The following is a 22,411-nucleotide window of genomic DNA, read 5'->3' as shown; positions in this document are numbered from 1 at the left end:
CTGATGTTTTTATACAGACATTTATATACCTGCTCATGTTGTTTTTGATAGCAACTTCTGAGCCACCATTTTATCCAAGTAACAAGATCTTTACCTCAGATCGGTTTACGCTACTCTGCCCACCTCTGGCCGCGTCGAGGCTGAACACCGAGACACGCCCATGCACACCTATATCGAAACCCGCTGGGTGAAAACGTGTTGTGTAGTTATTATTACTGAAGAAAATTCCAGTCGCTGTTGGATTTTAACCCGTTGTAACGACGCCTGAGGTCCTGTTCAGAAACAGACATCATTACAACGAAGGTGAGTAGACTAAACTGTCACACCTTTGTCAAATGCCTTTCTTCTTCCTGTTTACTGCTCTGTTGACAATTCGTACTTGGTTTTGTGGACTTTTACTCCAAAAGTAAAACCAACAAACTCGCCTCGCTGTCTGTTCTGTGTTGAATGGGACGAGCTTCATAGTTTGCTGTGGCCATATTCGTGAAAGCTTAGAAACAGGGGTCGAGTCTCAAATCGACCCAGAGGTAGCAAATTACTGCGGATTGAACGTGAGTGACCTGATTATAGAGGGACTAGGGGCGTGTCCCAAATCCAATCCCGTAGCAAACTGCAGATTAGAGGTGAGTAGTCACTAGTTAGTTCACTCAGTTACCTGCCCTCAGGTAACATTGTGATGAATTTGCACTCTCTTGAGTATTTTGAAGTGACTGTATTTACACTCCGGTATGTTTGTGAGAGTTGGACTCTACTTTTTACCTACATTTTAATCAGTAACGTTCAGTTTATGGCTGCATTTGTGCTGCTTTACGCTACTTCTGACTTTGAGGTTTATCACAACCTTCATTTGTTGATGATGCTGGATGTACTAAGAAGTTAAACCTACTTTATTCTACTTTACGCAGTACTACTTGACTAAGTTTTTCTTTTTTTGGAAAGTTACTCTAATTTGAGTCATTATTTCACCAAAGTAACAGTACTTTTATCCGAGTTTGGATTTAGGCCTCTCTCTCCACCTCTGATGGTGTTTTATCTATTTTCTATAGCGTCCTAATTTAGAAATTATTTTAGGGCACTGGATCATTCGTCTCCTACTGACATCCCAAAGTGCATATTGCATTATAGGGAATGAGCATGCATCTCAATTTCAATAGAACTGAATGAATTGCCCATAAATGATGAAAAGTGTAATATGTTGTCAGCTTAGCTGTTCTGATTTAGGTCTTAGAGCTTTACATTTTTCAGCCCGTTAGCAGTTAACTTAGGCCTCTAAGTTCAGATCTACCTGAAATTATAACCGACCCTGTTTACTTTGTTAGTTCATATTCCTGGTTGTTTTAAGCACGATTCATCATATCATATAATATAATTTACTTACATATACATACACATACACACTTATACATACAACACTGAACCTCCTGGGTCAGTGCTGGAGCCTGACCCACGCACACACACAGTGGCAATTTAGCCTGACTGCATGTCTTTGGACTGTGGAAGGAAACCCATGCAGACACAGGGAGACATGCAAACTTCACACAGAAAGCACCAGGGAATTAAACTCAGGCCCTTCTTGTTGTAAGGCGACAGCACTACTCGCTGCACCACTGTGCCGCCAATGTTATATAATTTAAAAGAAAAAAAAATCTTCTTTTTCTGTAATCAAAATGTGACTTTTGTCTGCCTCCAGCATGTCTTCTGTTTTGATTACTACACAGTGCACTAGTTAGATGTAGAGAAATATGTCATGACTCAGGTCACCCAGAGGTCGTAAGTCTGATTTTTCGTCTAAAATTTAGTACCCTTAACTCATTCAGAAAAGTTATCTAACATCTGAAAAACCATGTGATGTGAACTGGCAGCCTACATTTACAATGTGTGAATAATAACTATATCCTATTTCTGTATTTAGGATATGGAACAGTTGGTGGTTCTGCTTGTCATCGGAAATTAAACTGTGGGCCTAATTGGGAGATGAATATTCGAGTGTCCTGGGATACTTTCTACATTTGAATACCTCCACAAATACCTAATACTCAATTGCAGTACAAGGACTTAAAACAAACCCAGGCATATTTTCCAAAACACAGCACGGGTTTGGGGGTCATCTCCTGCTCATCCAATCAGAAATGAGCTGAGCCGTTTGTGTAGAGAAATCTGGCACAGATAGAGTGCTTTCTTCATGGTTGCTGTTGCTACAGAGGTTTCGCACAGTGGTATACAGCTATTGAGAGGAATTACAGTTGTGTAGCTCATGTTTTGTGGATGTTCTCTTTTTAAGCTTGTCAGAACAACTAGGTATCAGTGGAAATGCTGCGCATGTGGTAGCTGATGAAGTAGCTAAGCCGTGTTTGCTGATAACTTATTGATCCTTCTGTGTGATTGAGCAAAACAAGCTAAGCTGCAAGGGCTATTGCTTTGGGAGAATGAAGGCCTTTCAAGATTATCCTACAGATAATATCACAAGGAGAAGCAGAGAAAAGACTTAAAATCAGGTCTGCCTTTGAAGACAAGAAAGCACCAGAGTCTCTGGCAAAGATGAGAAATTAATCTGTCCAATTTCCAACGAATGCAGCAATTTGTCTCAATTTTCATCACCCTCTGCCTCAGCATTGAACCCTGCTGTCATCTCCTAAGATTAAACCCTCCTGCTGTTGAGGAGGAAAACTTACACTTTGTCTGCTGGAGGTTTTTAGGAAATTGTTCTGGTAACTGTAAAACTGCATGATGTCCTGCTGTATACAACAGAAATTACCAGTGTATTGGCCAGTGTATGGTCTTTTTTGGTTTTCTCTCTTGTGACCCCTGACATTCTTGGCGTCTCACAGTTTGGGGCTCACAGATATTTCAGATGGGACAGCATGAAGAGTTTCCAGCTATGATATTTCATTAGACTAGTGTGTACATAAATATATTGGGGGTAGGCCACAAGGACTGTTTCACTGTGTCACTGTACTGTGCAGTCAGTCCTTTAATTACAGTTCAGACTGCTAAACAATATATTATATATATATATATATATATATATATATATATATATATATATATATATATTCAGTATGCATCTATGTTATTATATAGTATGCATCTGTCGCAGGTGTGGGCAATCAAAAACTATGAATACAAGCATTTTTATCTCACATTTCACATAATTTACTGTAATAAATCCAATTAAACAGGACTAATTAGGTTCTCTGTAATGAAACATGTAGTTGCTCGGTGTTTTTCAAGTATGGGCGATATCCACAATATGCTCTGAAATGCATGTTGTGTATCATGATGACAAAAATGATTGCGATAACGATGACATATCATAATAATGCCCACCCGTGGCCTGTAGTATGCATTTTTATGTATTTTATATGTAATATACACAGACTGGCCACTTCATTAAGTACACTTACCATGTATTTATACTCATTGTCCATGTCATCAGCTCCATTTACCATGTAGGTGCTCTTTGTAGTTCTACAATTACAGACTGTAGTCCATCTGTTTCTCTGCATACTTTGTTAGCCCCCTTTTACCCTGTTCTTCAGTGGTCAGGACCCTCACAGGACCACCACAGAGCAGGTATTATTTGGGTGGTGGATCATTCTCAGTAGTGACACTGACGTGGTGGTGTGTTAGTGTGTTGTGCTGGTACGAGTGAGTCAGTCACAGTAGTGCTGCTGCAGTTTTTAAACACTGTGTCCACTCACTTTCCACTCTATTAGGCACACCTGCCTTGTTGGTCCAGCTTGTCGATGTAAAGCCAGAGATAGTAGCTCATCTGTTGCTGCATCGTTTGTGTTAATCATCCTCTAGTCCTTCATCAGTGGTCACAGGATGCTGTCCACAGGACGCTGTTGGCTGGATATTTTTGGTTGGTGGAACATTCTCAGTCCAGCAGCGGCACTGAGGTGTTTAACTACGTCCACTTGTACCAGCGCAACACACCCTAATAGGCCACCACCACAGAAGTGTCACTGCAGTGCTGAGAATGATTCCCCACCCAAATAATACCTGCTCTGTGGTGGTTCTGTGGGGGTCTGGACCAATGGAGAACAGGGTAAAAGGGGGCTAACAAAGTATAAAGAGAAACAGATGGACTACAGTCTGTAAATAGAGCTGATAAAATGGACAATGAGTGTAGGCAGAAGGAGGTGTACTAGCCAGTCATTGTACATCTAAAGTGAGTAGTATTCATCTGTAGTATGTGATATACACAAAATTATGTAGTCTGTATTAAGCATATATAGTAATTAACATGCGTCTAATGCATCTATATTTAGTATGTTGTTTCTGTCAACAGTAAGTAGTAAGCATTTACATTTACTATGTATCTGTATGCGTTTATATATAGTATGCATGTGTAGACTGAAGCATGCATTTATATGTAGTATGTAGTAGTCATGTATAATAAATAGTTTGGATCCATAGTATGTAGTATGAGTTTATATTTTTTATGTAATATGCATCCATAATATGTAGTATACATCTGTAGTAAGTTGTATGTGTCTATAATAAGTACACATTATCATGTAGTATGCATTATGCATATATTGTAAGTAATGTCTGTACGTAGTATATGCATAATGTATTACATTATAATGCATTATAATGTACTGTGTGGCATACATCTATAGAATATAGTATGCAACTGTAGTATTAAGCAAGCATTTTTTTCTATGCATTTCTGGTATGTAGTCTGCATTTTTATTTATTATGCTGTGTGTGTCTGTAGTATGTGGTATACATAATTATATAATATGTAGTATGCATCTATAATATTAAGTATGGATTTGTTTTGTATGCATCAGTAGTATGTAGTGTGCATCTATATTTAGTATGTTGTATGCATGTATAATATTAAGTATGTATTTTTATGCATCAGTAGTATGCAGTATGCATTTATATTTAGTATGTAGTATGCATCTATAATACTAAGTATGGATTTGTTTTGTATGCATCACTGTTACATGGTGTGCATCTACAGTATGTCGAATGCACCTGTAATATGTAGTATATATTATCATATAGTATCTAGTATGCATCTGTAATATGAAGCGTACATTTGGTTTGTATGCATCAGTAGTATGTAGTATGCATCTATATTTATTATGTAGTGTGCATCTGTAATATTAAGCATGTGTTTGTTTTGTAGCCTCTAACAGATTAACCCAGCTGATTTTGGGAATAAAGGAAATATGTGGGGGGAAAATGAAAGCTGTCAGAGGTGCCAATCAAAGGGCCTTGCTTCTGAAAGCTAAAGGTGAGTGAGGGCAGTCCTTTGTAATAAGCAGGCTTGTACCTCACTCTCGGGTAATATCACCGAGCGTTATAAAGCAGCGACAGGATTTCGTGCCTGCGGCTTAGTCCAGAGCAGCTGAATAGGCTTATTATGGCACAGGACTGAAACTACACTGGATACCGATCCAATTACAGTGGAGTTTTGACTTTGAGCTTTGTACCAGGTGAGGATTTATGGATTAGCAAGCTACTTTGACTTATTCCATAGGTGGTGTACTTTGAATTTCTTTCTCATGAAATGACCCGTTTTGCACATTTACTGTTATTATTGTCAATATTTGTGGAGGATACTGTATATATACATATGTGTAATATGACCCTCCTGAACACTGCCGCACACAGCAAGGGCAAACCACAGAGAGGCCTTGTGTGCTGTGTGAGTATTAGTGTGAAGCATCTTGTAAGAAATCAGTCATCTTAACACACCTGTGTGGTGCAGTGGTGCGAACTGGGAATGCACATGGCAGAAATGAAAGGCTGAAAGAAGCTGCTGTTGGTGCGAATGGGGTGTTATATACTGCTCTGAAAAGTAATGGAGATTCATAGAGCTGTCGCAGCTCACCAAGATGTTCCACCTGTTAGGAGTTACTGAGTCACTGTGAGGAACTGGCTCGCCTTCCAAGATGAATAAAAACAGAGCTGTGAGGACACACATGCACACGAAGTGTGTGTGTGCTTCAGATTTATTTGTAGTTCACACAAACACACATATAACCACATGCACTTTTAAAGAATATGTACACAGCGCTGTGCAAAAGGAAGAGACCATCTTTCTTTTATTTCATGTTCTGTCAAAATGGCCCTTAAATACAAGCTACTCATTTTTCAGAAGATATTTCTGAGGAGATTAGATGTATGATAACCAGTCCGTTTAAATAGAGAAGGGAAAAGTCAAAGACAAAAACAAGAGTTTCAAAAATGTATTAAAAGCTACAGAGAAAATGGGGCTCCTAACAACCGTCCACCAAAACTGTCCCCATCAGATAAACAGCACTTAAAGCTTTCATCTTTGAGAGAGAGGAGAAAATCAAGCTCCACTCTTGATTCAGATCTGAAAAAATCCACAGGTGTTTCTGTCCATTCTTCCACTGTGAGAAGACAACTCAGCACTATGAGTCTGAAAGGATGTGTAGCTTTTAAGAAACCCTTACTGAGAAATGATAGACAAAAAAAAAGACAGAAAATGCAAACCCAGCTCCTGAAGTCTCCTGAAAAGAATGGAAGCTGTAATGAAGGCAAAGAGTGGACACACTAAATGCTGAAAAAAATTATATATTATATTAAAAAAGTTTAAAATTTTAAAAGTAACATTTTAAAACAAAGAAAAGTTGTGACAGTAAAATGAAGCAGAAACATTGAAGACTCTGCACTGTTTCTTGGTCACTATTTAAAGTGAAGCAAATTTGTGAAATTGACTGTGTTAAAGTCTTTGTACAAAACTGTCTGATTTTTTAGAGCCTCATCACTTTCATTAAAACACATGTTCAGGCGACTCTTCAGTGGATGTTAAAGTTCCAGAGATTGTACTTTTCACTCAAATTGTTAAGTTCACAATATAATTTGAAAAACTTGTAATAAATAAATAAAAAAAGAATGCATATAGAAATATTTTCACTAGCAGTCTCAGAGTTAATGGCTTTTTTGACTGGAAATCAAATAAATGAAGGGGCAACCCTCTGACTTTTACACTGTACTGTATGTGTATCTGCGTGTGTGTGTGAGTGTGTGTGTGTGTGTGTGTGTGAGAGAGAGAGTGTGAGTGTGTGTGTGTGTGTGTGAGTGTGTGTGTGAGACAAAGTGACAAACAGACTTGAAATATACCAGGCCGTGAGAAATAAATCACCAGGTGCAGCTGATTAAACCCTCTCTGCTGTGAGTATTGATGACTTGGAAGCATCTTTCACGAATAACAGTGACCATGTGTTGATTTATTGAAGTGCTTGTTTAGGCAGATAGATTTAAATAGATGTTGTGGAGTGTGAGCTGGAGCGGAATGTTTATTTTCATCAAACCTTTCAGTTACAAATACTGTTTGTGACTAAATAACTGTAATGTCTATAAACACAGTAAAACAAAAAAACACCCACAGGTAGATGCTGCTGTGTGATTATGCAGTAAAGCTGAAAAGCTAGTGGCTTCCAATGTAGCTGCAAGACCTTAAAGATCCTCAGAAATTAGGAATTTTAAAGGGCCCATACTCTATGTTTTTCTTGTGTTTTATTTCTGTCCCCTGTGCACGTATGACATGCATGTATATGTGCATGTATGACATTTATGTAGGGTTTGTGTATCAAAAGCAGTAGCAATTCATTTTTACATGACTGTTTTCCATTCCTTCTGTATCTCTTTAGCTGTTTTGTTCCTGTGCCTTTAAGACTGTTATACAGTGCCCTCCACAAATATTGGCACCCCTTGGTAAATATGAGAAAAATAGGCTGTATAAAACATTACTTATTGCTTATCCTTTTGATCTTTCATTCAAAATATTAACAAAAATCTAACCTTTATTTGAAGTACAATGATTAAAGGAAAAGACCTAAACTTTATCATGGATGAAATATAATTGTTGTCAACCCTAGTAATTCTTATGAGTGAAATACAACTGAAGTGTATTTGCAGTCATATTTTAGGTTTTATAGCTTACCTGTGCCCTTAGGAACATTTAAATGGCTGTCTTGTTTCACTGGAGTACAAATATGAGGTTACACACAGGCCAAATTCCCTTAGACAGAGAATACAGCAGTTATGTGTGACAAAGGGTTGTTGTGATGCACAAATCATGAAAAGGCTACAGCTAAATAGCTAAATAGTTGAAAATGAAAACAGTTGAAATTTCTACTATCAGGGCAATAATAAAGCATTTTAAAACAACTGAAGATGTTTTTAAAATCTGCAGAGAAGAGGATGTTTGCCTATACTGACCGCATGCACATTGAGGAGTGATTCAAGTGGACAAAGTATCTCCAAGGATCACAGCTGGGGAATTGCAGACATTAGTTAGGTCTTGGGCTCAGAATGTCTCCCAAACCACAATCAGATGACACCTACGCTGTTTTGAGGGGTTGCCAGAAGAAAGCCTCAGCTGTTAAGCACCAACAAACTCAAGTACCTACAGTTTACCAGATGTTACTGGGACTTTTACTGGGGCCGTGCTCTGTCGTCAGATGACACCAAAAGCGAGGGTTTTTGGCAACACACCAGAGGTGGGTTTGTCGTAGACGCAAAGATGAAGTACATCATGGTGGTGGAGCTGTGATGTTGTGAGGTGACCTCAATCCCCTGACCTAAACCCCTTAGAAAACCTCTGGGATGTGCTGAAGAGGAGAGTCCAAAAGTGTGGATCTTGGAATCTGAAGGATCTGGAGAGGTTCTGTATGGAGGAACGGTCTCAGATCCTTTGTCATGTGTTCTCCAGTCTTATTAAACATTATAGGAGAAGATTCAGAGCTGTTATCTTTGCAAAGAGAGGCTGCACAAAAATGAAGGTGTGCCAAAAATGCTAATTTCATGATATGATTTGGGTTTTTTCTTTCAGTTATTGTACTTCAAATAAAGGTTCAGTTTTTGTTAATATTTTAAATGAAAGACCCTGAAAGATAAGCAGTAAGCAGTGTTTTTTACAGCCCGTTTTACTCACGATTACCAGGGGTGCCAATATTTGTGGAAGGGACTGTATGTAAATCAGCTCAGTTCTGATTGGCTGTCCTGTATTGTGGCTTAATCAAAAACAGTCTGGGGTGATAGACTACTTATAACTTCAGTGTGAATGGGTATAATTAAACTGTCATAGTTGGCACGTTGTGCACTGAGGAGAAAGTACCTTGTAGATGTTGAAGATATTTAGTCCTCATCAGAATGCATTGTACCAATTAGCTCTGTTAGCTTGTTAACTTGTTCATTAACTTTTATGGATAGTTGAATATCAAAATTAGTCAGAATCGGCATCTCTATGTTGGTCAGACTGTAACCTATGGTATGTTGTATAAGATAGTATGCATTTATTTGTAGTATGTATCATTGTGTGGTATGTCTGTATTATGCACTATGTAGTATGAATCTATTGATCTGTATTATGCAGTATGCACAATTGTTAGTTTGCATGTGTAATATGGAGTATGCTCATGTCTGTAGCAGGGGTGGCCAATCTGGCAAAGATATAATATCACAATATTTGAAACATTTCATAATATACAATACATATATTTTGGGGGTTTTTTTTTCAAACAGGTTTAAATAAAAAATTATTTTTATTTAACATTTTATGTACCGTGCTACAGTTAATCCAGTTATCCATCCTTGTAATTAAACATGTAATTGGTGTTCTTTAAGTACTGAAGACATCCCCAGTAGTCTCAGAAAAGCATATTATGACATAATTTATCACAATATGATAAATATTGTCATGTTGCACCCACCTTCAATCTGTAGTATGTAGTGTGCATTTCAGTCTTATTTGTGATTATTTCTTTATTTATTATTTGTATGAGTATTTTTCTATTTTGAATCAGATTATTTTTAATAATTAAGTTGTTTATAATTATTTTTTCTATTTATTTTAAGGTAGATTACCGCAGTGTTATTTTTGTGTGTTGAGGCAAGGTGGTGCTCACGCTCACGTGCATGCCTTAGCTATGTGAAGCTGCATGTGAAGCAGATCGTATTACACTGATTTGGCCATTTCACATGATCAGTGTCCTTCCCAGTGATGCAGTGACCGCTGGTCCAGTGTTGCTGTGACAGGAGGTCGTGCCCCCTACCTGCAATCATTCAACACTTCCCTCCTCCTCCAGGCCAAACCCTCAACACCCCCATGCCCTCACAGTGAGCCAGAAAAGCTCGTAAAGCGGCTTTCATTGGCACAAAGCAGCAGCTTCCAGCTGCAGGGTGTTTTTTCCAGGTGATTCTGTCCTTGACACTCCCACACTCTTGCTGAGATGCCAGCTGATGCGGTCCTGCCACATGCACTTTACTGCAAGGCAAGATTTCAGTTGTGCTCTGAGTAGCATCTTTGCAAACATATTTTTAAAATTTAACAAAACTAATAACGTCAGGTCAGTTGAACTCACGGGACATAAATAAATGCAATTACAATCCAACGTTACAGTCCAAGTATGCAGATATGCACAGTAATAGTTACTACATAAATAAATGCATTTACAGTCAAAGGGGGTATTCCATTTATTACATAAGGTATTCCATTTATTCATCAATCAGGAAGCAGAGTTTCCACATTCAAACTGATTAGTTCCTTTTCCCCCAGTTTATTAGGATATTAGGTACAGCTCAGTATGATATGATATGTATAATCTACAGCTTGGACAATGTAGGCCTGCAGAACTGCACAGACTGTCAGTTTCATATCAGCTGATTTCACAGTAAAACTGTTAGCTTGTCAGAACAGGCAGTTAATTGTAACCCATTTGCTCTTCATTTATTAGAGGCTGTTAGAATTAAACAGGCAGAAATGGTCATCCCCCATCCCCTCTCTGGCACCAAACAGGAACTCTGCTCAGTGACATCTCATCTGCAGTGTTTACGCATAAACAGATGGAAGCCCTGATGATGTGCTGTTGCTAAAGTTGCTGAAGTCACCTCCTTTGGTTTACAACCAATGTAAAGCTACGCTGTGTAAGTTTTGGGGATTTGGAGACCTCACTGGTAGAAATATGTAATTGCATGCAAAGTGTGGAAGAACATCATATAACGGCCGTTGTGCTTCAGACCCCTTCCCTGAGTGGATGAATGTGATGATTGCGAGTGTGTTGAAAGAGCATTCAAAGAGAACTCAGGCAGAACTTGGTAAAGGACGTGTCTACTGGTGATGTGAGGAGTAAATTATCTGCTCTTGTCATCATGTCTTCATCCGTGTATTGTTGATTTTGAGGCCTTAAACATTGAGCCGGACCTTCTTTTGGAGGCTGTGCGCGTGAACTTGAATACGTAAAGAAATACAATGTGACTTTTAAATGACCGTTTTGGGCTTTACAAGGCGACTCACAGCATCATATTTTAGCATGTTTTTTTTTCTCCTGACTCAGTAATGCTGCTTTTTTCAATTACAACAAAAACTTATATCGTGCAGCTTTAATTAATTTGTATAATAATATAAGTTGTGTAAACATCATACTTATACACCATGGTGTAGTACAGCTGTATACAAAAGTCTGAACACCCCCAGTCAGATTACATGTTTTGTTGATTTTCTACATGAAAATAAATGAACACATCCTCAACAGAGAACACACTTAAATATGGCACTTTCTGTTAATTAGAACATGATTTCTATTTATTTGCTAGTATAACAGTAAAACTAAATATATACTTTTACACAGAGCTTTTAATTGTTTTGGTTTCTCCAGTATATTAAATTCAGCAAATAAACAGTAATTGTGCCTTAAAATGTACAGGACTGTGTTCTCTGTAGAGGATGTGTTAAATTGTTTTCACCTAGAAAATCATGTATAACTTAATGTTGTGGGGGTAAATATCTGACTTTCACAGTGTTTCAGTTAGATTATAATTCTTTAGGAATCTGTAGGATTTTCCTTTGTGCATCAGGAAATCTCAAATTTCACCATGATTCAGTTCAATAAGATTATTATTGTGTTATTCTGGATTATTTTTTAATAAAACAAATACACAAGTGTGACTAGAGGAACTGTTTACAGGTTAAGGGAAGACAGAAAAGCACTGCTTTTTATATTTGAAAATGTAAAAAAAAAAAAAAAGATTTTCAATTCTGAGGTTACATTTTTATTTGATTCAATTTTAGATAGATATTGCTAAAACTAAAAGCTCTAATTACTACATAGATTGGTTTGGCTCAGATAAATAAAATCAACACCCTAGAACCTATAAGCAAAATCACAATATTTCCAGCTTGTATGCATGCATGCGTGTCGGAGATATAGTTACATTTAAATACTGATGTTCATGTTTAACCTTTAGTTTTTAGATTTTTCTATAATGTATCAAAATCATTACAATGCAGTTTTAGTCATCTTCAGATTCATGCATCAATGCAGTATGTACTGTATTATTTTGTACAACACAATACTGTACTGTCATTGCATTATATTATTCCACACTTAGTATTTACTTGGCATAAATTGATTTCATTATAAGCATAACTATTTGATTTATTACAACAGGGCAACCTTGATGCTTCTTCCACTCATTAAAAAGCATCTTGTACATTGCTGGTGTACTTTAGAAAAGCTGCAGCATTATCTAATTACACATCTAGCTAATGGTCCTTAGCTGTGAACAAATAGCCGCATCATCATTAAACACTGTAACACTCAAACCTATAAATGTTAATCCTTCTATCATCGATGTGCTGAGTGGAAGAGTGAAGTGGGGATGGGCAGGCGCTTCATTTTCTTCCCAGTCAAATAGTAGGCCTCTGTTTTACAGGCTTGATTTAGAGCTCTTGAAATGTCATGGACAAGCGAAGAACTAAACATTCAGAATCTGAAAGGGCACACTTTATCACCCGGCTTAAATATTCCAATTGCCGGTCTTCGCTTCGGAATCTAAATCTAATTCCGTGTGCGTACTACGTTCACTAATTGATTTGACTTTGCTGGTGTCTAATGTTAATCAATGTTGCTGTAGGCCTATTTGCGCTTGACAGATGTGTGATGTCTAAAGGCTTGTGGTCGTGCATGAGCAGACACTGTTGATGTATTCTCAGCTCGCCACTCTACCCCTGTGTGCATGCGAAGACAGAGACGTATAAGGCTGTTTGCCTGTGTCAGTGCATTCATTAGATTTAGCAAAAGCACTGTATGCGTGTGCTGAAGCTAATGCAGAGCACTGGCTCTCAGAAACCTGCTGACTGCCAGCTACAGGATCATGACTTATAATCAAATGAGGAAGATTTTCTTGTCTCTCTCTCTCTCTCTCTCTGTCTCTCTCTCTCTCTTTCTTGTCTCTCTCTCATTTCTCCCACAGGCTGTTTCTGATGTATCCATAAATGACCTTGTACAGATCAATCAGTCCTTGCATACAATTTAGCTCGGCTATTGATTTGAATAAAGCTGGACATTCGTTAGCAGGCTCCTGACCAACAGAGACCAGGGCGATGGGCTGTTATGTACATTAAATAACATTTCAGAGGGGTTTCATTTTTGTCGAAAATCTGATCTTTAAAAAAAAATTCTTAATGCATTATTGCTATATTGAAGGTGCAGACTAATGACCTATACAGTCAAAAGTTTGACCACCCCTGGTCAAAAGACATGTTTTGTTGATTTTCTTAGTCTAAGTAAGTTAACACGTCTTCTACAGAGAACTAATTTAAATATACCATTTTTCTGTACATTTTAATGCACAGCTGTATTTATTGGTTGAATTTAACGTATTGAAAAATACAACATAAAATATCACATGTACCGTAGCTTTTGTACAAATCACATTTTGTGTTTTTTTTCCCTAATCTTTTAGCAAATTAACAGTGCACTAAAATGTACAGAAGTGTACTCTGTAGAGGAAGTGTACTTATTAAGTTGATAACAAACCACAAATGATGTCACATCTGTCACATTGCTCCACAGACAACACGTACAGACTCACATACATACTAGCACATACACACATCTTAGCAACTACCTGGGATACCATAGCAATGGACTAGCAACATCTTAGCAACCACCTGGGATAACATAGTGATGGCCTAACAGCAACTTACCAACCACCTGGGAGAACACAGCAACACCTTTGTAGCAACACCTTAGTAATCACCTGGGATACCATAGCAACAGCCTAGCAACACATTCGCAACCACTTAGAATTCCAAAACAATGGACTAGAAACATCATAGCAACCACCTGGGATAACGCAGCAACAGCTTAGCAACCACCTGTAATACCATAGCAATGGCCTAGCAATTTCACTGCAACAGCTTTGTCAAGGCAATTTAAAGTTCGTTCACAAACTTTCCCATTCTAGTTACTGCTTGTAATTTGTCATTTACATTTAATATGACCAGGGGCGCCCAAACTTTTGCAAACGACTGTGCTTAAAATGATAGTTCAGCCCAAAATTTCTCATAGCCTCAAATATACGAATGTGATACATGTAGGTTAAGGGGAAAATTTAGATTCGTGCCGTACTGTTATCTTAATGGGTTCCTAGTTCATTGTGAGTATAGAGTGTAACAGTCCACAGTTGTGCTGGCACTACACCATGGTTAGCATTATAATGTAAGAAGTGGGCAGATGATGGCGTTTTATAAAAGCATTAGAGGAAATCTATCCGTGTGTGGGGAGGGTGGAAAGTGGACAGTTACGGTGTGTGTGTGGGGTTGAATGAGGCAGGCTTTGGCCTGATCTGCTTTGCATAAAAGGATCACATCTGGATCATTGTCCTGGCTCACATCGCAGCGCAGGTTTTACAAAGAGAGAAAAACTCCAGCTTATAGCTGATGGCCGGACAATATCCCTGCGTCCAGCTCAGGGATGGGACGGGATTTCAAAACTGGCCATGCCTTTCAGACCTGTATTTATGTAAGCCTGATCACTGTAACCTTTTGCTGTGTGCGGAATGATGATGACAGTAGTAAGGACGGTCACACATACAGTGGCTATTTTTTATCTAGATTAGACTACCCAGCTGTTGTTATTTGGTGCAGTGGTACGTTATTATGACTAGTGCTGTACTTTGAACGTTTCAGATTTATTTGTGATTATCGTAGTTGAAATTTTTCATGTATCTCTTAGTCTTGAGTGAAAACTTGAGCTGCTGTTCTGTGTTCAGTAGGACTGGAGCTACAGCTGTGGTGAAAGTCCTGTAGGGACTGGTTGACCTCTTGCTATTGGATTTTTTGGTTGTCAGATTTGACCCATCACTTGAAAGCTCTGGCATTTAATTCTGTGGAAGTTGTAGAGGAAAGTTGTACAATCTAGCTGACATGAACCCATTTTGTCATGACATGAAGCCCTCCTTGTTTCACTGCTGTACAGCCCTTGCTAGCATAAAAATAACAGGCCGCTGCTAACAAGATAGCATAAAAGAAACAAGCCCTAAATGGCTCCTTCTCTCTGTCCTGGCTTGTCCCTGTGGTGTAAGGTTCTCAACCCAAAGTGAGCGGTCAGATATCAGACAGTTTAGCCCAGTACTGTCTGGATTCCACATTGTACAGTTCATTTCTTTGTGCAACCACAGCAACCACAGTCCTATGTTAAGGCAACAGTTAGCTAAAATAGCAGCCTTCACGATCCTTAAACATCTCACTTAACAGTAGATGTGTTTCATACATGTGTGTGGAAATACTGAAATATTTTTAGCTTCTTTCTTGGAATCTCCCCTCCTGTCATGTCCACTTTCTCTTGTCGTTGTGACCAGTGCAAAACGTAATCCAGTCGTGCAAGCTGCTGTCGAATAATTTCATTTCCCACAGCTCAGACTGGCTCGGTGCCCTTAACCCTGCTGCTCCAACAACCGAATATGCTTGTTTGGATGTATTTTTTTGTTAAGCGCATGTGTACATGTGTATTTATGTGTGTACTTTTGTGTGAGTTTGGAGGGAGTTCATGCATTTTTCTAAGCACATGACCATGCAAATTAAGGCAGAACCTGTGCTTGTCTCATTATTCCCGTCCTGCGTGCTGCTCTTTTCTCAGCAAGGAGGGGCAGATGCAGAGGGACGTTTTCCATTGTCCGGGTCAGTCATTAAATGCAGAAAAGGCTGCTTTAAGCTGGAGTTCAAGGATTACAGAGAAAGGAGAGTCTGCATTATCTGGACAGGCTTAGTACCACAGTTATCCCCCCTACATCAGCCCACCCCACCCGGTTGGCTTTCATTTGTCTAATGTCATGAAGACTCTGAATTATGTAAGAGTGACGCCCATTCAAATCTCCGGATGAATCTCAGTGCGCTTTTGGATGCACCAAGATACGTTAGGATACAGTAGCTTTGGAGTTACGGTTGTATTAGGCTGTCAGTGGTGGAGTTAATTTAGCTCTTGGTGCATAATGGACAAGTACTATGCTTTAATGGACAACTGTCCAGGTTGGCCCAACTGGATTTAGTGCAGTTACAGAAAGGGTCATTTAGACAGTTCAGAGCAGGCAGACAGGACAAGATGAAGTATAAAAAGTTTTTTCCGGTGATGCAGGCGGCCCTGGGCATTGTGCCCCTCAACAAACGTGAGCTCCTCCCTCCTCCGAGAAGACTCTGGAAGATACATGAGTAAGTGTGTGATTGTATTTTGTGTTTGTCTGTTTGTTTTCATACATTTTCAGGATAAAAAGGAGCTGACTATTTAGGAAACTCAGAGAAATCTAATCAGGAGCAGCAAACCTGTCCTGAATTGCAATGCTTTTTACAAAAGATATATGTTACATATAAGTTACATATATTATTATAACTTATTATTATAAGTTATATAGAATAGCGACTTATATATTGTTGCTGTCAGAACAAAACCTTGTATGTCCATTCTTATATGAAAAAAATCTTGTTCTATTAACTTCCATTCAAAGTTTTTTGTCATGACATCGACTATGCATAAAATATGTTTAGGACATATTATAATTATTATTACATATAAATGAATATTTACATATATAATACATACAGGTCATATTGTTACAACATGCAGATACTTACATAGCTATACATAGAACATAGAACATATTATTACATAAAGATACTAATATATGTGTGTGTATACATATATTAAATATATATATATATATATATATATATATATATATATATATATATATCGTCGCTGTCCAAGGAGAGGGCAATAATGCTCTTTACTTTCAATGTAAGTTAATAGAAACAGATTTTATTCTAAGCAATTTTGGAGCGTTTCTATTGGTCCAATTATCGGGAAACTGAAGGCACAGGTTTTCCATTGGACAGCGACGATATATATATCGTCACTGTCGGAACAAACCTTTGTATCTCATTGTAAGTTATTTTGGAGCATTTCTGTTAGTCTATTCATCATGAAATTGACAAAGTTTAAAGGAACACAATTTCATCTCTGTCCTGGCTTGTCCCTGTGGTGTAGGGTTCTCAACCCAAAGTGAACGGTCAGATACCAGACAGTTTAGCCCAGTACTGTCTGAATTCCACATTGCACAGTTCATTTCTTTGTGCAGCTAAAACAGCAGCAACCACAGTCCTATGTTAAGGCAACAGTTAGCTAAAATAGCAGCCTTCACGATCCTTAAACATCTCACTTAACAAAGTGTAAATTTCAAATTATGCCAAAAAATGAAAAACAACCAAAATAGAGAGGTTTTGTTCTGACAGCAATAGTATGGTACATTACTATTGCATGCATATACTTACATAAATATAATGCATATAGGACGTATGTGTGACCCCATATCCTGACAAATGTTCAAAAACAAATGTATGTGTTTGTCTTGAGGCAGCAGGCAAACAGTGAACATTAATGATGGTTCAGAGGCACGAGCGCTCATACATACACACACACACACACACACACACATACACACACACACAAACACACACACGCTGATGCTCAGCTAAGTGAGAAGAACAGAGCTGTTTTCTATTTATAGAAATATAGATTTTTTAAAAAATATGTTTATTTCATGAGTTTTCTATGAATTCTGTATCAGGTGTAAATTGATGTTTCAATGAGCTGCCACATTTCATCTGCAGGCAAAATGTTAAAAATGCCAGTTAAAAGACTCTCTGGGGTCCATATTTGGCGTCTCGTACCACCAGTGGTTTGATGAATATATGAATATTTACTGTTCTTTATAATAAAGCACAAGATCTGAATGTGTAGTTCTTTGATGATAATGTGTGGACACCAGATGTTTCTGAAGAAGTGTATTTGTAGGTACTAGATTTGATTTTGTTTATGTGTGTGTATGTGTGTGTGTGTGTGTGTGTGTGTGTGTGTGTAACAGAGAGAAACTTAATCTCTCCGTGTTGTAATTCATAGTGCTGGTACCATGTAGCACAATGTGTTCAGGTTTCTATTCAAATCTGATTTTATTTTCCTCTCATATACAGCACTCTGTAAAAGTCAGAGACCCCTCTTTATTTATTTGATTTCCAGTCACGCATAAACTTCCATTTGCATAAGGAGTCAAAGGAAAATGAGAGAAAGGCCAAAACCTGAGTCCAAAAATTATTAAAAGCTACAGAGAAAATGGGGCCCTGAACAACCGTGCAAGACTTGGTAGACCACCAGAACTGTCCCCGTCAGATAAACAGCAATTAAAGAGCTTTAGAGCTCCACTCTTACTTCAGATCTGAAAATATCTACAGATGTTTCTGTCCATCCTTCCACTGTGAGAAGACAGCTAACACTGAGAGTCTGAAAGGATGTGTAGCTGTCAAGAAGCCTCACTGAGAAAAGAAACAGACAAAAAAAGAAGAACATTTGAAAAGCAAACAAAACTACTGGTGTTCTCAGAACAATGGACTGACCACCCCAGAGTCCAGGGGTCGTATTACAGAAACTTCTGTTTATCTTTTCGTCTTTTTGTCTTAACTCAAGATCTGACAGGTCAAGGTAAGATTTTCCACAAATCTGTACTACAGAAGCAAATCTTATCTTTTAGGAATCGTATCTTACAGCATCTTATCTCAACTTAGGAAATCTTAACTTACTCAATCAAAGTCAACAATCAACAGTCATGTCTGTTACCTAGAAACTGACCACAGCGCACAGCTGAAATGTAAACATGTAATCAAGTTTGTTAGCCAGACAGCTAACGTTAGCTAGCTGCCATTACTGGTGTAAAAAAGGTCAAATAAACTAAAGTGCAATGAACTGAAAGTTAAGAATATCGTGAATTATTGTAAATATTTTCGGAGCATCGTCATTCTCCAGTTTCAGTTTCATTTCCCAAACGCTTTAGCTGAGCGCGCTAACGTTATTCCTCCTAATGAACAGCCACACGTTCACGTTAAGAGGGGACAGTGGTGATCGTGCTTGCGGCGTCTGGGCTTTTTAAAAACGCTGTTAGAAAATTTAACGTCATTATGCTGGTTAGTAGTGAACACAGCGTAACGTTAGTGAACTACGCTGCTTGTCAGTGCACAAAACAATAGAAACAGACAGCTAAACTGAAGTTAAGACACTGTTGGGGTTTATCTTAAAATTAGGACAGAATTTAGGACATTTTGTCTATTTAGGATGTTTCTGTAATACTGTTTTTTTATCTGGAGTTATGATAAGATTATGAACATAAGAACTGTTGGTCTGTAATAACTTCTGTCCTAAATTCAGTCCTAACTAAAGTTGTCATGGTGACTAAGCAGGTAAGATTTCAGACTTAAGTTTCTGTACTTGGGCCCCAGATTTCAACATTATTCAATGCATTTGGGATTACTTGGTTTGTTAGAAGCAGAAAATGTGAGCAACTTCTAAGACTGAACTTTGAAGGTGTTATAAGAATCATGGAATAATATCCCTGCAGATTTCTTTGAAAAACTGAAAGCGAATCTGTTGAAAAGAAGGGAATAAAGGTAAAACGGGGACACAAGAAATACTAAAAAAAAACACAATATTATGTTTAGTTGTTGAAGCTCCTATGTAATTTTCTGTTAAATATGTTTTCTGTTGTAAAAAAATTAATAACTTGCAATTGAATGGTGAAGGGTGGTCTCTAATGTTTGCACAGTGCTGTATGAAAGCTGTCAGTAAAGCACAGCGGAGACAATCAGTAACCAAATACAGTAAAAAATTCAAAGTAATCACTGAATAATGAATTGTGAAATGACACGAGTGGAGGGGGCTGTGTGTTGTGGGCTAAAAGTGTGTGTGTGTGTGTGTGTGAGAGAGAGAGAGAGAGAGAGAGAGAGAGAGAGAGAGGGAGGATGACAGTGTCTTACGTTCAGCGTTCGTCCTAGATGTCTCCTCCACGTGCTGAGAGAGACTGAGGGAGACGCCCTGCAGGGAGGACTTTCAGAGTGTGGTCAGGGGGTGGGCACTGAAGGGGGGGTGACCGTGTCCGCTGGTTGGCTGGATTTGGGACCACACCTGTTGTGGGTGTCCGTGTGTGTAGGGGGGCACATCATACTCACAGGTCCTGCAGCAAACAGCTGAAGAAGCATCTCTCTCTCTCTCTCTCTCTCTCTCTCTCTCTCTCTGTCTCTATCTCTCTCTCTCTCTCTATTTCTCTTTCTCTTCCCTCTATTTCTCTGTCTGTCCTTCTCTTCTTTTTCTTTTTCCTCTGTTCTGTCTGTCTCTGTCTCTTTCTCTCTCTCTCTCTCTCTCTCTTTCTCTCTCTCTCTCTCTCTCTCTCTCTCTTCCCTCTATTTCACTGTCTCTCCTTCTCTTCTTTCTCTTTCTCCTTTGTTCTGTCTGTGTCTGTCTCTCTTCTCCCTTTACATCAGCCTCTCTCTCTCTCTCTCTCTCTCTCTCTCTCTCTGTCTCTCTCTTCTCCTTCCTCCCTCTATTTCTCTCACTCTACCCTTTCTCTCAATCTCGTCTCTCTCTCCTTCTTTTCTTTTTCCTTCTCTCTCTCCTCTTGTCTTTCCTTCTCTTCTCCCTCTCTCTCCTTTTCCCCTTTTCTCTCTTCCCCTTTTCTTCTTTTTCTCCTTCTTTCTTTTATCTCTTTTCACCATCTCTCCTTTTTTATTTCTCTTTTATTATCTCTCTTCTTTTCTCTGTCTCTCTCATCTCCTCCCTGTCTTTCTCTCTCTCTTGCTCTCTCACCTCCTCCCTCTTTTCGTCCTCTCCTCCATCACCCTCCTCCTTCACTCCACCCTCTCTCTCTCTCCTCTCTCACCCCGTCCTCGTCCCTGCTTCACACTCCACTCTGACAACACCAGGGGACCTAGACCTCTCCCTCATCTCTCTCCTCTTACCATTTCTTCTCTCTTTTCTCTCTCTTTCTTCTCTCTTTTCTCTCTCTTTTCTCTCCTTTCAAGTGGTTCATCATGCGGCTGGGTATTTCAGGCTTCATCACGGACATCCTCAGCACCTCCAGCAACATCTGCTTCTGCTGGGCCGACGGCAAGGTAGAGCCAGCCTGAGAGGACCAGCAACTTCACCTCTCTCTCTCTCTCGCTCTCTCTCTCTCTCTCTGTGTGTTTCTCTCTCTGTGTCTCTCGCTCTCTGCTTGGAGTTAGTGTCAGTGCGTGCTTGTAGTCTATTGCTTTTCTGTTGTGCTGTTTTGCTGACTTCACTTCTGAGCAGATTGCTCTTAATATGGTTTTATACCGAGTGTGTGAGAGATGACAAGATAGAGCTGACATTACCTTGTGTGTGTATGCGTTGGGGGGCAGCCAGGCTTGGCAGGCGTGGGTGACTCGGTGTTGATGTGAAAGCGGCAGTAGCTTCATGTCACAGCATGTATTCAGGGTGAGAAAGAGACAAGGAAAGAGAGGGAGAGAGAGAGAGTCTACAGAAATGACACATAACTCTCCAGGCTCATTGGCTTCCATACTGCACAGTCCAGATTGTGACAGGTTACTCCTCAGCTCCAGACGCACTTTATCCACTTGGCAGCTTGCTTATGCTACTGGACTTTCTGTTGTGTGTCATGAAGTGAAAAGCAAGGTAACACTTTACTGAAGGGCAGCATTCATAAGGCTACAGTGTAGTGAAGTCGGGATATTTAGTTAAAGACAAGTTGACCATCTACAAAGCATCTTACAGCAGACTCTCAATATGACATATTAAGGAAGGAAAAAACAATGTAACTATTAATGTAAGTTAATATAATGAGATCTAATTGCAAGCCATTTTGGACCATTCCTATTGGCCGGTCATCGTGAAATAAAACCCTTTGGTACCACTTTAAAATAAGACTACACTTATAAAGTGTTCGTGAACGGTTTACATGAGTTTATTAATAGTTACTAATTAGGTTATAAAGACCTTAAAATCATTAATAACCATGTACAACACATAAGTAAAAAGGGCAACAGTAACCTTTTGTTTGCCAAATAGTGAACCTATATTCATTCATACAGTTAAACCTCAGATTTTGACATTTACTGATCTTACTTTGTCTTCTTCATCAAAAATTCATATTCATCAGATGTAACAGCTCAATTGTGCCCTTTTTATTAATGTTATAACTGCTTAATAAAGCTTCATGATGTGTTTAGAACCTAACTAATAACCATTAACAAACTATTTTAAAACCATTGATAAACACTTAG

General features: G+C 38.7%; 1 protein-coding gene across 5 annotated transcripts in view; it reads left to right on the top strand.

Annotated features, from left to right (window-relative positions):
• Positions 1-193: 193 nt before the first annotated feature.
• The window catches only part of LOC118813840 (tight junction protein ZO-2), a 139,638-nt gene continuing 117,420 nt past the window's right edge, over positions 194-22,411 (top strand). For 2 of the 5 annotated variants that reach the window (XM_036579409.1, XM_036579408.1), the window contains exon 1: positions 194-303. Coding sequence is in view for 2 of the 5 variants with exons in the window: in XM_036579406.1 (XP_036435299.1) it covers positions 21,182-21,262 (81 nt within the window). In the remaining 3 variants the exon portion in view is untranslated. Of the gene's footprint in view, positions 304-21,019; positions 21,263-22,411 lie in introns of those variants that run through there. The other 3 variants (XM_036579406.1, XM_036579405.1, XR_005007680.1) reach the window with 3 other exon arrangements.

Source organism: Colossoma macropomum, unplaced genomic scaffold, assembly GCF_904425465.1.
Source record: "Colossoma macropomum unplaced genomic scaffold, Colossoma_macropomum, whole genome shotgun sequence".
NCBI classification, from domain to species: domain Eukaryota; kingdom Metazoa; phylum Chordata; class Actinopteri; order Characiformes; family Serrasalmidae; genus Colossoma; species Colossoma macropomum.
The sequence above is the reverse complement of the archived record's forward strand: the minus strand, read 5'-3'. Positions and strand labels throughout refer to the sequence as shown.